The sequence below is a fragment of the Brachyistius frenatus genome, unplaced genomic scaffold (genome assembly GCF_029030835.1).
Source record: "Brachyistius frenatus isolate BFR_SWC_R1_liver_20210118 unplaced genomic scaffold, ASM2903083v1 Contig_232, whole genome shotgun sequence".
Lineage (NCBI taxonomy): Eukaryota > Metazoa > Chordata > Actinopteri > Embiotocidae > Brachyistius > Brachyistius frenatus.
In genome coordinates, this window is record NW_027210831.1 from 281,343 (window position 1) to 295,000 (window position 13,658).

A 13,658-nucleotide genomic window follows, 5' to 3' on the forward strand; every position below is an offset into this window, starting at 1 on the left:
AATGTGTTTTGTCTTTATATGGCAATGCACGCTGACTACGAGTCAAGGTGACCCCCCGCGCCCAGCCTCAAGGGACTCTGGGGACACGTTTTACAGTTTTCGAGCAGCCACGGGGACCTTAAGGTGTCCTGGAGGTGCACGAGAAGATAGACGTGTGTCAGCTGTAATGGATGTGGGGTTTATTTATTTACTTTGTAGTTTTGTTTTTTGTCAGTGAGGAAGCTGGATCTTCCTTATGGCCTTTAAATCAAGACAGACAAGCAGCCAGTAGATAAAGAGACAAACACAGAGTTTAAGAGACAGACAGGTAGGTTAAAAAGTAGTGACAGAGATGGACAGAAAGATAGAAGGGCAGTCAGTAAGTCCTAATAGCAGACAGACAGACAGACAGACAGGTAGATTAAAATGCTAATTAAAGGGGAAGTTATGTCAGGTGGAGACCAGTGTCAGATGAGACGGAGTCAACTTTCAGATCATGCACTTTAAAAAAAAAAAAGCAGGTAATAAGAGACAGATAGCTAAAAGAAAGTTACAGTTATAAAGACAAATAAGCAGGTAGTAAAAGAGACAGAGGAAGGCGTTTAAAGACACAAAGGTGAGCAGGTATTAGTAGACAAGTAAAAAGAAAGGTAGGACAGACAGGTGAAGACAAAAGTCTGTCTTGGAGTTAAATACTGTAGACACACATTGATTCTTTCTGTGTTCAGATGCTGCCAATCACTTCCTACCTGGAGCTACAACCACATGCACAAAAGTAAGTGGACACCCACGTCCCATCAGACAGGTCCAACACTGATGGTGATGATGAGGTCTGGTCCACAGGCAGCAGTCTAGGTTCATCCTGAAAGTGGTGGATGGAGTTGAGATCTGAACTCAGGCGGGTTAGTCAAGTCCTTCCTCTCCAAACTGGGACAAACATTTCTTTAGGGACAAACTTGTCCATGAGGGCCTGCTGACACAGCACGTCCCCAACCTGCTGCATAAAGATAGAGGAGCACCAGCAGAGATAAGAGGTCCCATGAAAACCACTTGACCAAAGACAGATGGACATGGGGACATGGGGACCATAAACAGACACTGTTTGTCAACGTTTCAGCTTTAGGGACTAAAAGTAAAGTCAGGATGCTAAACATGCTGTCATGAACAGGAAGGCAGTAAATATAAATACATCTATTTATATGAAAATGGTGCTCAGTTCTCTCATTTCTCTCAGTTAAAGTGTTAAAGTGTTGAAGTGTTAAAGTGTTGAAGTGTTGAACACTAGTGTGTGTTACATAAACACTTTATGATTTCACATTCAAACACAGGACAGCAGGTAACTACATTAGCTAGCTTATTACATGTTCATGAGACAAATTACCTCGTTGAACTACGTTAACGTCACCTCGTTTCTGCGCCGAAAAATGCACAAAACATGTTAAAGTTTGTCTAAGAAGTGCTGCTCTCGTGGCGCCTCGGGGTTCCCTGATAAACTACCAGTTTTGACAGACACAGTTTTGAATATCGGACTCTGGCGCAAAGTCGCAGATGCCGGCGAGGCCAGCAGCAGCTCGCCGCCTGATTGGTTCCCCTGTGTTTCTCTGGAGCCAATCAGGAGCGAGCCGTGGGCTGGACGCCTGTCCATCACCGGAAGGATCACGAGACCGCTTTTTACTGGAGTTGACGGTTGCTATGACTCCGTTGCTAAGGAGTCTGCTAAACTAAAAAGCTCATCTGTCAGCAACAGGTAGGTGCAGGGTTATACTTTGGGCCTGTAATTAGTTACATTTATTCAAACCGGCACTATTAAAAGCAGCCGAATGAGTAATTAGCAGCTGATGTTTGCAGGGTACTGATGGATGTTTAGGAAACTCTCACCAGATTCATTTGATCCTGAAGGAAACTTAAAAACTTCATGATTCCCAGGGAAGTTCTGCAGCTTCTTTTTTTCTGTGATTTGTAAGTGGATTTCTGAAGGTTTGTTGGGGAGAAACATGAGAAAAAAACAATATCTTTATATATATATATATATATATTATGCTTTAACTACATAAATATGGTAATAGGCTACTTGTGTAGTTTTACTTCTGATACTTTACATGAAGGCCCTAATACTTGTGTACTTCTGCAGATAGGCTACTATGACTACATACAGCTGGCAACTGTCAATACTTGTGTACTTTTGCTCGAGTATTGCGAAGGCTGGACTTTTACTTGTGAATGAGTATTTTTCTTTTATCTGAATAATTGATTGAAATTATTCTTTTGGCTTCTGTGATGCAGATGTAACATTATGGATACACTACCTGTTATATTATATTTGTAAAGTACTGGTTTATTTATACACTGCAAATGACATCCAGGATATACTAACATTAAGTAGAAGGCTGGACATACGATGTGACATGTATGACACCGGAGGACATACAAGCTTTGGAGTCTCATAAAAGGTTGTGTCATCAATAAACCCAGCTGTTCTTTCATATCCAGCAGCATCATGTCCTCGGACCACATCTGGCTCCTTCGTAGGCCTCTGCCTCCCAAAACATTTCCTCCGAGGGTGAAAGGTCCTCCTGCTCCTCGACCTTCAGGTACACTAATGTCTGATGGATGCAGATTTATAAATGCATTATATATTTCTGAAAAGATCAATCCATCAGTCTTACAAGAAAAGTGATCGAAACAAAATCCAATCGAGGACTGCACATTTTCTGCTATTTCCAACTTCCGCTTCACTATATATTGTACGTTTTACTCCATCATATTTATTTGACAGCTTCAGCTACAAGTTCATTTTCAGATTGACACAAACATTAAAATTAAAACACCATCAGATCATAAAATACAACAGATTGTTCAAGAATGAGTTTTTTCTAGTTTTGTCCCATTGTCTCAGTTGTTAGAAGTTCCACTAAGAGTCACTTCCCCTCTTAAACTTATCACATGACCTCATTTGAACTACCGTCATTATCCAAAATAGAATAACCTTATACCACTTTAGGTAGTCTAAGCTAAATGTGTCCTGCATTTCCCTGAGGTACCACCAATGTTGGTGTTGAGACAGACCCTTTACCTCAGTGGTTTATAACCTTTTTAACGTGTGGCAAGATACAATATATATATTTCAAAAGTTTTTTTTTCTTCTTTCCTCTTTCATTAATCATCTCGTGAACCCTCAGATTTACCTGGTAACTCTTTGATGGCCCGACTCTTAGGTTGATTATAGAGGGCAATGGTGTAACTGGATCTCATGATGGCAGTGCACAGCTTGTTGTCACAGAAACATGATGGAGCTGCAGCTGGTTACAGGTTTAATGCAGAACAGCATTTTCTTTGATAGCAGAGGTTTTGATGACAACAGTGCTGGATGAAGATGAGGCCTACCTGAGGCTGCTGATGACGATGAGAAATAATTTAAATGGCAAAACATTTTTAAAACACATATAGCGAGTAGCTAGGAAACCAGAAGATCTCACAAACTCTGCTGGAGAACATTGACCTTCAGCTGCCAGGTTCAGGGCAGGAAATAAAGAAAGAGGCACCACGGCTTCTGAAAAGCTGATGAAGGCTTTAAAAGTTTTTGTTTGTTCAGAATCAGACCTGCTTATAAAAGCAGGTCTGAAGCATAAGCTTCAGCTGGAAGAACAACCACCAAAACACTGGAGAGGCCTCACCTGTCCATCCACACTCAATGTCTGTGTGCAGATACAGTATGTCATGAAATATATTACTCTTCAGTGAGAAACATTTATCCATTTACAAAAAACTTTTTTTTTTAAATCTATACGCAATTGTAAACAATTCATCCATTCATTATCCCCACTGACTTAATGCTGAACGGGGTCATGGGGGCTGGTGTGTTTGTTATAATCAATACTGCACTCTGAAAAGGTTACAAGCATTATGATAATTGATGGCTTATATAAAGACAGAGGTATAGTAGTGTGTGACCCAGGCATGTGAGGGTTAATAAAATAAAATGTAAAAAATATCTAAGAAAAATTCCCACGATACTAGTTCTGTTTTTTATAAAGTTATGTAACTAAAAAGTACAGAATAAGGAAACATTTCACCGAGTCAAGTGATTTATGTGTTCATATGTGTGCATGTGTGGATACAGAGGAGACCGAGTTATGAAACATTTGCACCCATATATGCACTAATGTCCCCCGTTAGCTATCTGACAGTTACAGTCAAACCTGCTGAGTCATTGATTGTGTTTTGAATCCTTCACTCAGTAGGCCAAGTAGAAGGTAAATCAGTCACTAACCTCCAACACAAACCCAAGAATTACACATGATTTTGATGATTGTGATGTCAGTTACAGACATGAGCTGGTTTTTATTTCATCTAGATTAAACTAGTGTTTTAATCATTGCATTTGCTGCAGCCATGTCTGCTGTTTAAAAAAAATCAAGTGTTGGCAATAAAGGTAAGAGGAACTGCAATGAGTGTCCCAACTTAGGGCAGATTCTGTTCCTCCTCTGTAATAGACCTTTCTTTGTAAAGCAGCACAGGTTGAATGAATATCATCGATGATGACTCAGTTTCATTTAAGTGTTCTTTTAAGTCATGACAGTGAACCAGCATTCAGGGACATGATGCAGCCATCATGAACTGTACTTTAGAGACCTGCAGAGCCCAGTGACGTTATCTCATCATGTTCTCTTTTTCTGCAATAGCTCAATGCAACTGAATGGAGAATTAGTGCCACGAGCTGTTTATTTCAGTCAACTAAATCTGAATATAAAGGTGGTGCATGTAAAGAGTCATTCATTTGAAAAGGATTACAATTATTTAACTCATTCCTGAAGGACAAAATACTTTTGTTCCACATCAGCTCTGTCAGCCTATTGAACAACTCAGAGTCCTCCACACATACAGCTCCAATCTTTTGTCTTTAACACATGCAGAAATGAAACGCCGGTTTAAATAGCAGGCAGTTCTGCAGTTTTCTAACCATCTACTCGCAGCTATCTTCGCTAACCTTGCTGCCAAATGTGCCTAGTGGTAACTCACAGTATTGCAATTTAAAAATCACCTGCAGTCCAAAAGAGCATTTTCCCATTAGATTAACAATGATGATAAACAAATCTGCAGAACTGTTGACAAGATACATCAAACTGCAAACACAATTGTTGTTGTTGTTGTTTTTTTTTAATCCAGATAGTTTTTATATTCGTAAAACCTCCCCAGCGTATATATTTCACACACACACATATATATAGTTTGTAAGTTGCCAGTCATTTTGAGACCCACATTTGTGTGATGCACACTTCAGTTGTGGTTGATTCTTAAAATTGTTTCACATGTAAACAAATTGTAAATGCTGGCCTCCACACACCAGGGGGCCCTGCAGGGAGGCACCAAACTGTTCATACCACCTCTGGGAGGAGCAAAAGTCTGGAATTTTCTGATTCTACACGTAGAGTGAAATATCACAACTCGGTGGATAAACACAGGGATGGTGGCCATTACCTTTCAGCCACTGCTTCACTGTTGTTCTCCACAGCAGGCGCACTGATGCCTCTGCATCAGGGCAATGCAGGTGTGAGGGGATGCAGCAGGCAGGAAGCTGACAGCCCGGGCACGAGGGCAGCCCCACCCACTCCTCTGCTGCCTGACACCTCCACCCTGCTGACAGACAGAATCACTGAGAGTTTCCCCTGTAAACCTCCACGAACTCTAAACAAAACCCCCCTGCTGAAACTCATCCAGTCAGGTAACACTGAGACTTCATGTTCATCCTGAAGCTACTGCTAACTGTTTGAAGGGAAAGCACAATTTACTACCATGCAAATAACAGTTTAAACAAGTTGATCTGTCTGTACTTACATTCGTCTACTTGCTGTGCCAGCTGGTGTATGAGCTCCAAAACAGCTTTGCTTGTAGTCGTTGCTGGACCAAAACAAAAATCTGAATTCAGTCTGGGGGTGGGGCGTGGGGTGGTGGTGGTGGGATCGTTGGCAAAGCCTCAAAAAGATGGCCTTCCCAAGATAAGGAAAAGTAAAAGGTCAGGAACATCAGTGCAACTGAATGTTTATTTTAAAAGAAGCACTGAATCAAGTTAAATCTAAAACTTTAAGAATAATAACAACTCAGTAATAACTGTAAACTGTACTTTCACAGATACACGGTTTCAAACTCCACCGCCCGCTTTCTGCCTCAATGACTTCCTTCAGAGACCTAATGGTTCCCAGCACAGCTCCCAGTTGACACCAACCGACACCAACAGTCCCAGGCGTGGAGCCAGGTTATCGCCTCCTTCAGATGCAGAACAAACAACCAAATATAGTTAAAAGTCCTTCGTCTGCAGCAGATCTCAGATCATATGTTTATTTTTATGTAGTTTACGGCTGTGGTTCTGTTCTGTGCGTCATATTTTACACACCGATCATGTTTTCATATAAAATCTAAATTTGCAAATGAACTAGAAACTACAGACTGTATGTCTGACAAATGAGGTGCAGTGAAATGTACAAAAATTTGCCTCTGAAATGTAGTAAAGTGAAAGTATGACATAAAGTCAGCACAGTAAGTACAATATTTTGGTAAAAAACACAGAAAGCAGCAGCTTTACTGTGTTAACAGACGCTGAGTCACACCTTTTTAGATGACACTGCAAGAAAAAGACGATAAAGACTGAGCTGTTGTCGGGTTAATCACTCTGTAAATATTTGCATGTTCATCTGCAGTCAGCTGAGGTGGTTCGGGCATCTGATCAGGATGCCTCCCGGGCGCCTCCCTCTGGATTTTTTCCGGGCACGCCTAAATGGCAGGAGACCCCGGGGAAGATCCAGAGCACGCTGAAGGGATTACAGCTGTATAACACTGCCTTTTTTTCTGCCCTTCGTTTGTAAGCCGTTTCAGCCATAAAGGTGTTATAGAAGAAGAATAAGAAGAATATTCAAAGTGGAGAGCCATAAGTCCAGCTTTGGATACAAACACACAGAAACCTGACTGTTCTGCAGTATCAGAAGTCATATAAGAGCACCTGAAACAATAAGGATGTGGTATGGCCAAAGAAGAATCTGTTCATACACATAATTTATTGCAATAATTTGAATCAATTACCATGACCTGCGCCTGGATAAGACTTTGTTGTAAATGTCCTTTTTTGCTAAAAATTGACCCATTGCTTCAAATGTTTTTATAAGCTACCAAACAAACAGGGTTTACTGGAGGTCTGATGATTCTTAAAAAATATATATATAAAAAGATTAAAAAGCTTTCCGAAGCATCATCCACTGTGACAATCACACCAACATTACCAACTTTAGTTTACAGGTGCACAATGTCAACAAAACAATTAAATATTACTGTGTATAGCAAGAAAGACAAAAAGAATCAAGACCTTTAGGTGGAGAGATTATTACTGTTGTCATTACTTACTATGTTTTTAACTTCCAGCTTGTTTTATTACCAATAATTAAGATACGTTTGAAACATATATATATTTTTAACTAATATATGCAGTAGCCTATATATTTCTCTGGAAAACGTGTTTAATCAATAAATGAATATAAAAATAAAAGCACACTCATTTATTTTCTTTCTAAGTTAATAGTGTGGTTTTTTTGGTTTGTTTATTATTTCATGTAGCTTATAGAATTTTTTCTTTTAGAATATTATGAGTATTTATTTTATTTCCATTTCACTGATTACAAAAAATTAAAAGGTGAAAACAAACATCGTACAGAACGTCAACTAAATATGATCATTTATGTGTTTGCTATCATTTTGCATTGTATTAAATAATTAAATAAAAGTCAGATGTCGATGACGTGTGGGTAAACAAACACCTGAGCCAATCACAGAGTGGCAAGCTCGGTCAGCTGATAGCAACTTCCTGTGGTGTCACGTCAAGAGTTGTGTTGTCAAGATGGAAGGGCACGAGCACCAACTCTCCCTGTGCTTCTGTGATTTAATGAGGTTAGTGTCAACTCAGCCTTTCACGGTTCTCACATGTTCGTGATCAAGTTGTATAAAAGATGAGTGTCACGCACATATTCATCAGAGTCACGAGCGGACAGCTAACTTTAGCCGAACTAGCATCTCTCTGGCTAACGAAGTAATTAACGGCAGTAACGGATGAACGATAATGAACCGTAACAACGATCCTCTGACCGTAACAACGATCCTCTGACCGTAACGATCCTCTGACCGTAACAACGATCCTCTGACTGTAACAACGAACCTCTGACCGTAACGACGGTCCTCTGACCGTAACAACGATCCTCTGACCGTAACGAACCTCTGACCGTAACAACGATCCTCTGACTGTAACAACGAACCTCTGACCGTAACGAACCTCTGACCGTAACAACGATCCTCTGACCGTAACAACGAACCTCTGACCGTAACAACGAACCTCTGACCGTAACAACGATCCTCTGACCGTAACAACGATCCTCTGACCGTAACGAACCTCTGACCGTAACAACGGTCCTCTGACCGTAACAACGATCCTCTGACCGTAACGAACCTCTGACCGTAACAACGATCCTCTGACCGTAACGAACCTCTGACCGTAACAACGATCCTCTGACCGTAACAACGAACCTCTGACCGTAACGATCCTCTGACCGTAACAACGAACCTCTGACCGTAACAACGATCCTCTGACCGTAACGAACCTCTGACCGTAACAACGAACCTCTGACCGTAACAACGATCCTCTGACCGTAACGATCCTCTGACCGTAACGACGATCCTCTGACCGTAACAACGATCCTCTGACCGTAACGATCCTCTGACCGTAACGACGAACCTCTGACCGTAACGACGAACCTCTGACCGTAACGAACCTCTGACCGTAACAACGAACCTCTGACCGTAACGAACCTCTGACCGTAACAACGAACCTCTGACCGTAACAACGATCCTCTGACCGTAACGAACCTCTGACCGTAACGACGGTCCTCTGACCGTAACAACGATCCTCTGACCGTAACAACGAACCTCTGACCGTAACAACGAACCTCTGACCGTAACAACGAACCTCTGACCGTAACGAACCTCTGACCGTAACAACGAACCTCTGACCGTAACAACGATCCTCTGACCGTAACAACGATCCTCTGACCGTAACGACGAACCTCTGACCGTAACGACGAACCTCTGACCGTAACGAACCTCTGACCGTAACAACGAACCTCTGACCGTAACAACGATCCTCTGACCGTAACAACGATCCTCTGACCGTAACGACGATCCTCTGACCGTAACAACCTCTGACCGTAACGAACCTCTGACCGTAACAACGATCCTCTGACCGTAACAACGATCCTCTGACCGTAACGATCCTCTGACCGTAACAACGAACCTCTGACCGTAACAACGATCCTCTGACCGTAACGATCCTCTGACCGTAACAACGATCCTCTGACCGTAACGATCCTCTGACCGTAACGACCTCTGACCGTAACAACGAACCTCTGACCGTAACAACGAACCTCTGACCGTAACAACGATCCTCTGACCGTAACGAACCTCTGACCGTAACAACGAACCTCTGACCGTAACAACGATCCTCTGACCGTAACGACGATCCTCTGACCGTAACGAACCTCTGACCGTAACGATCCTCTGACCGTAACGAACCTCTGACCGTAACAACGATCCTCTGACCGTAACGAACCTCTGACCGTAACGAACCTCTGACCGTAACGAACGACGTAACGATCCTCTGACCGTAACGAACCTCTGACCGTACGATCCTCTGACCGATCCTCTGACCGTAACAACGATCCTCTGACCGTAACGATCCTCTGACCGTAACAACGAACCTCTGACCGTAACAACGATCCTCTGACCGTAACAACGATCCTCTGACCGTAACAACGATCCTCTGACCGTAACGAACCTCTGACCGTAACAACGAACCTCTGACCGTAACAACGATCCTCTGACCGTAACAACGATCCTCTGACCGTAACAACGATCCTCTGACCGTAACGATCCTCTGACCGTAACAACGAACCTCTGACCGTAACGACGGTCCTCTGACCGTAACGATCCTCTGACCGTAACAACGAACCTCTGACCGTAACAACGATCCTCTGACCGTAACAACGATCCTCTGACCGTAACAACGATCCTCTGACCGTAACGACGATCCTCTGACCAACGATCCTCTGACTGTAACGATCCTCTGACCAACGAACCTCTGACCGTAACAACGATCCTCTGACCGTAACAACGAACCTCTGACCGTAACAACGAACCTCTGACCGTAACGATCCTCTGACCGTAACAACGAACCTCTGACCGTAACAACGATCCTCTGACTGTAACGATCCTCTGACCGTAACAACGAACCTCTGACCGTAACAACGATCCTCTGACCGTAACAACGATCCTCTGACCGTAACGATCCTCTGACCGTAACAACGATCCTCTGACCGTAACGATCCTCTGACCGTAACAACGATCCTCTGACCGTAACAACGAACCTCTGACCGTAACAACGATCCTCTGACCGTAACAACGATCCTCTGACCGTAACAACGAACCTCTGACCGTAACAACGATCCTCTGACCGTAACGATCCTCTGACCGTAACAACGATCCTCTGACCGTAACGAACCTCTGACCGTAACAACGAACCTCTGACCGTAACGACGAACCTCTGACCGTAACAACGATCCTCTGACCGTAACGATCCTCTGACCGTAACAACGAACCTCTGACCGTAACAACGAACCTCTGACCGTAAACGATCCTCTGACCGTAACGAACCTCTGACCGTAACGACGGTCCTCTGACTGTAACGATCCTCTGACTGTAACGATCCTCTGACCGTAACAACGATCCTCTGACCGTAACGAACCTCTGACCGTAACAACGAACCTCTGACTGTAACGACGATCCTGAGACCGTAACAACGATCCTCTGACCGTAACGAACCTCTGACCGTAACGACGGTCCTCTGACTGTAACGATCCTCTGACTGTAACGATCCTCTGACCGTAACAACGATCCTCTGACCGTAACAACGATCCTCTGACTGTAACGATCCTCTGACCGTAACAACGATCCTCTGACCGTAACAACGATCCTCTGACCGTAACAACGATCCTCTGACCGTAACAACGATCCTCTGACCGTAACAACGATCCTCTGACCGTAACAACGATCCTCTGACCGTAACAACGATCCTCTGACTGTAACGATCCTCTGACCGTAACAACGATCCTCTGACTGTAACGAACCTCTGACCGTAACGACGGTCCTCTGACCGTAACGATCCTCTGACCGTAACAACGAACCTCTGACCGTAACAACGAACCTCTGACCGTAACGACGATCCTCTGACCGTAACAACGATCCTCTGACCGTAACGACGGTCCTCTGACTGTAACGATCCTCTGACCGTAACGATCCTCTGACCGTAACGATCCTCTGACCGTAACGACGAACCTCTGACCGTAACAACGATCCTCTGACCGTAACGACGATCCTCTGACCGTAAACGAACCTCTGACCGTAACGATCCTCTGACCGTAACAACGAACCTCTGACCGTAACAACGATCCTCTGACCGTAACGAACCTCTGACCGTAACGACGAACCTCTGACCGTAACAACGAACCTCTGACCGTAATGACGGTCCTCTGACCGTAACGACGGTTCTCTGACCGTAACGACGGTTCTCTGACTGTAACGACGGTTCTCTGACCGTAACGACGAACCTCTGACCGTAACGACGGTTCTCTGATTGTAACGGTTCTCTGACCGTAACGGTTCTCTGACCGTAACAACGGTTCTCTTACTGTAATGGTTCTCTGACCGTAACGGTCGCAGTCTTGGTTGTCTGCCGGTTTTGCAGTGTCTTCTCCTCTCTCTGTCTTCCGTCCCCCCCGTCCATCCCCTCAGGCTGCTGTGGTCCCTGATGGTGCCCTGCGCCTACCTCAGCCTGCTCCTGACCGTCGCCCTGCTGCTGCTCCTGCTGGGGCTCCGCATGTGGCTGCGGGGCCGCCGCAAGGCCCGCCGGGCTCAGGACGGCGGCCCGGCGGTGGCGTTCTTCCACCCGTACTGTAACGCTGGAGGAGGCGGGGAGCGGGTCCTCTGGTGCTCCGTGAGGGCCCTCATGGACCGGTAAACTATCTTTGATATTCAGGAGGGAGTCAGTCACAGTGAGGAAGGATACACACACACACACACACACACACACACACACACACACACACACACACACACACACACACACACACACACACACACACACACACACACACAAACAAACACACACACACACACACATACAGTGTGTGTGTGTGTGCGTGTATATACATACACACACATATATATATACACGTGTATATGTATGTATACACATACACATGCATGTATGCAGCTTCCCTGATATCTAGCAGGTCGTTTGTTCCACAGCTGACAAAAGATGAATCCACAATTTTCTTTCGGCTGTTGCTGGGAACCTCCAAAAAACCGGCAGCAGATGACGTATGTAAATCACAGACGCTGACTTGAATTTGTCCCTCCTCATGCCAGATACCCCGCCGTGTCCTTTGCGGTGTACACGGGTGACCAGGGAGTGACGGGCGAGCAGATTCTGGAGGGAGCCCGGCAGCGTTTCAACATCACGCTGCCTCGGCGGGTCACCTTCATCTTCCTGCGCCACCGCTTGCTGGTGGAGGCCAGTTCTTACCCACACTTCACCCTGCTGGGACAGAGCGCCGGCTCCATGTTCCTCGGTAAGGACGGGCCCGGCCGGAAAGACTAAAGGAGGTTCGGTCTTCAGCAGGATCAGTTTTCAGTTGAAGTGGTTCAGCTTCAGCATCTGTTTGGTCCCCGTTTGAATCCGAAGCAAGTAGTTAACGTGACCAAAATATGAGTCCACGTTTATCAGAAACATGATACGTTTCTGATATTTGTTGTTGCTCTGAGCTGCTGTGTTTAACCTGGTGGAGGTTGTAGTCCTCTGCCCCTTGATTTTTAATCCAATTCAGATTAGGATGAAGGGAACTGGAAGTGTTCCCTTTGGTATTTAATGTGGAACTGGATCCAAAATGCAACGAATCAATGCACAGGATATTGATTGCCTTTCTGTGTGTGTGTGTGTGTGTGTGTGTGTGTGTGTGTGTGTGTGTGTGTGTGTGTGTGTGTGTGTGTGTGTGTGTGTGTGTGTGTGTGTGTGTGTGTGTGTGTGTGTGTGTTTCAGGGTGGGAGGCGCTGACCGCCTACGTTCCTGACCTGTACGTGGACTCGATGGGTTACGCCTTCACCCTGCCAATCTTCCGCTACCTGGGAGGCTGCAAGGTGGCGAGTTACGTTCACTATCCCACCGTCAGCACCGACATGCTGTCTGTGGTCAGAGAGAGGAACCCCAGGTAACAGCACACACACACACACACACACACACACACACACACACACACACACACACACACACACACACACACACACACACACACACACACACACACACACACACACACACACACACACACACACACACACACATCTGCTGAAGTCCATTGTAAAACCAGACGTGTCCGGACCAGTGATGACCAAACTGTGTGTTGTACAAGAGTTGATGTTGATGAAGCGTAACTCTGAATACTTCTTTATGAAGGGTAATGGCTTCCTCCTGCTCCATGCATGTCATGGTAATAGCAACAGTTTCAGCAGGTGCTTTCAGGTTGAAATATTCCTGA

The 13,658-nt window shown here is 44.7% G+C and overlaps 1 protein-coding gene and 1 long non-coding RNA gene across 2 annotated transcripts in view; both read left to right on the forward strand.

Annotated features, from left to right (window-relative positions):
- Window positions 1-2,506: 2,506 nt before the first annotated feature.
- Window positions 2,507-6,992, forward strand: LOC138633710 (uncharacterized). The gene is made up of 3 exons (XR_011311905.1): window positions 2,507-2,570; window positions 5,492-5,701; window positions 6,109-6,992. It is a non-coding gene; the product is annotated as an uncharacterized lncRNA (long non-coding RNA).
- Window positions 6,993-7,843: 851 nt separating this feature from the next.
- The window catches only part of LOC138633722 (GDP-Man:Man(3)GlcNAc(2)-PP-Dol alpha-1,2-mannosyltransferase-like), a 9,888-nt gene continuing 4,073 nt past the window's right edge, over window positions 7,844-13,658 (forward strand). The window contains exons 1-4 of the mRNA XM_069720112.1: window positions 7,844-7,911; window positions 11,857-12,078; window positions 12,493-12,695; window positions 13,163-13,331. Of these exons, the coding sequence (XP_069576213.1) occupies window positions 7,862-7,911; window positions 11,857-12,078; window positions 12,493-12,695; window positions 13,163-13,331 (644 nt within the window). The 5' untranslated portion in view covers window positions 7,844-7,861. The remainder of the gene's footprint in view (window positions 7,912-11,856; window positions 12,079-12,492; window positions 12,696-13,162; window positions 13,332-13,658) is intronic.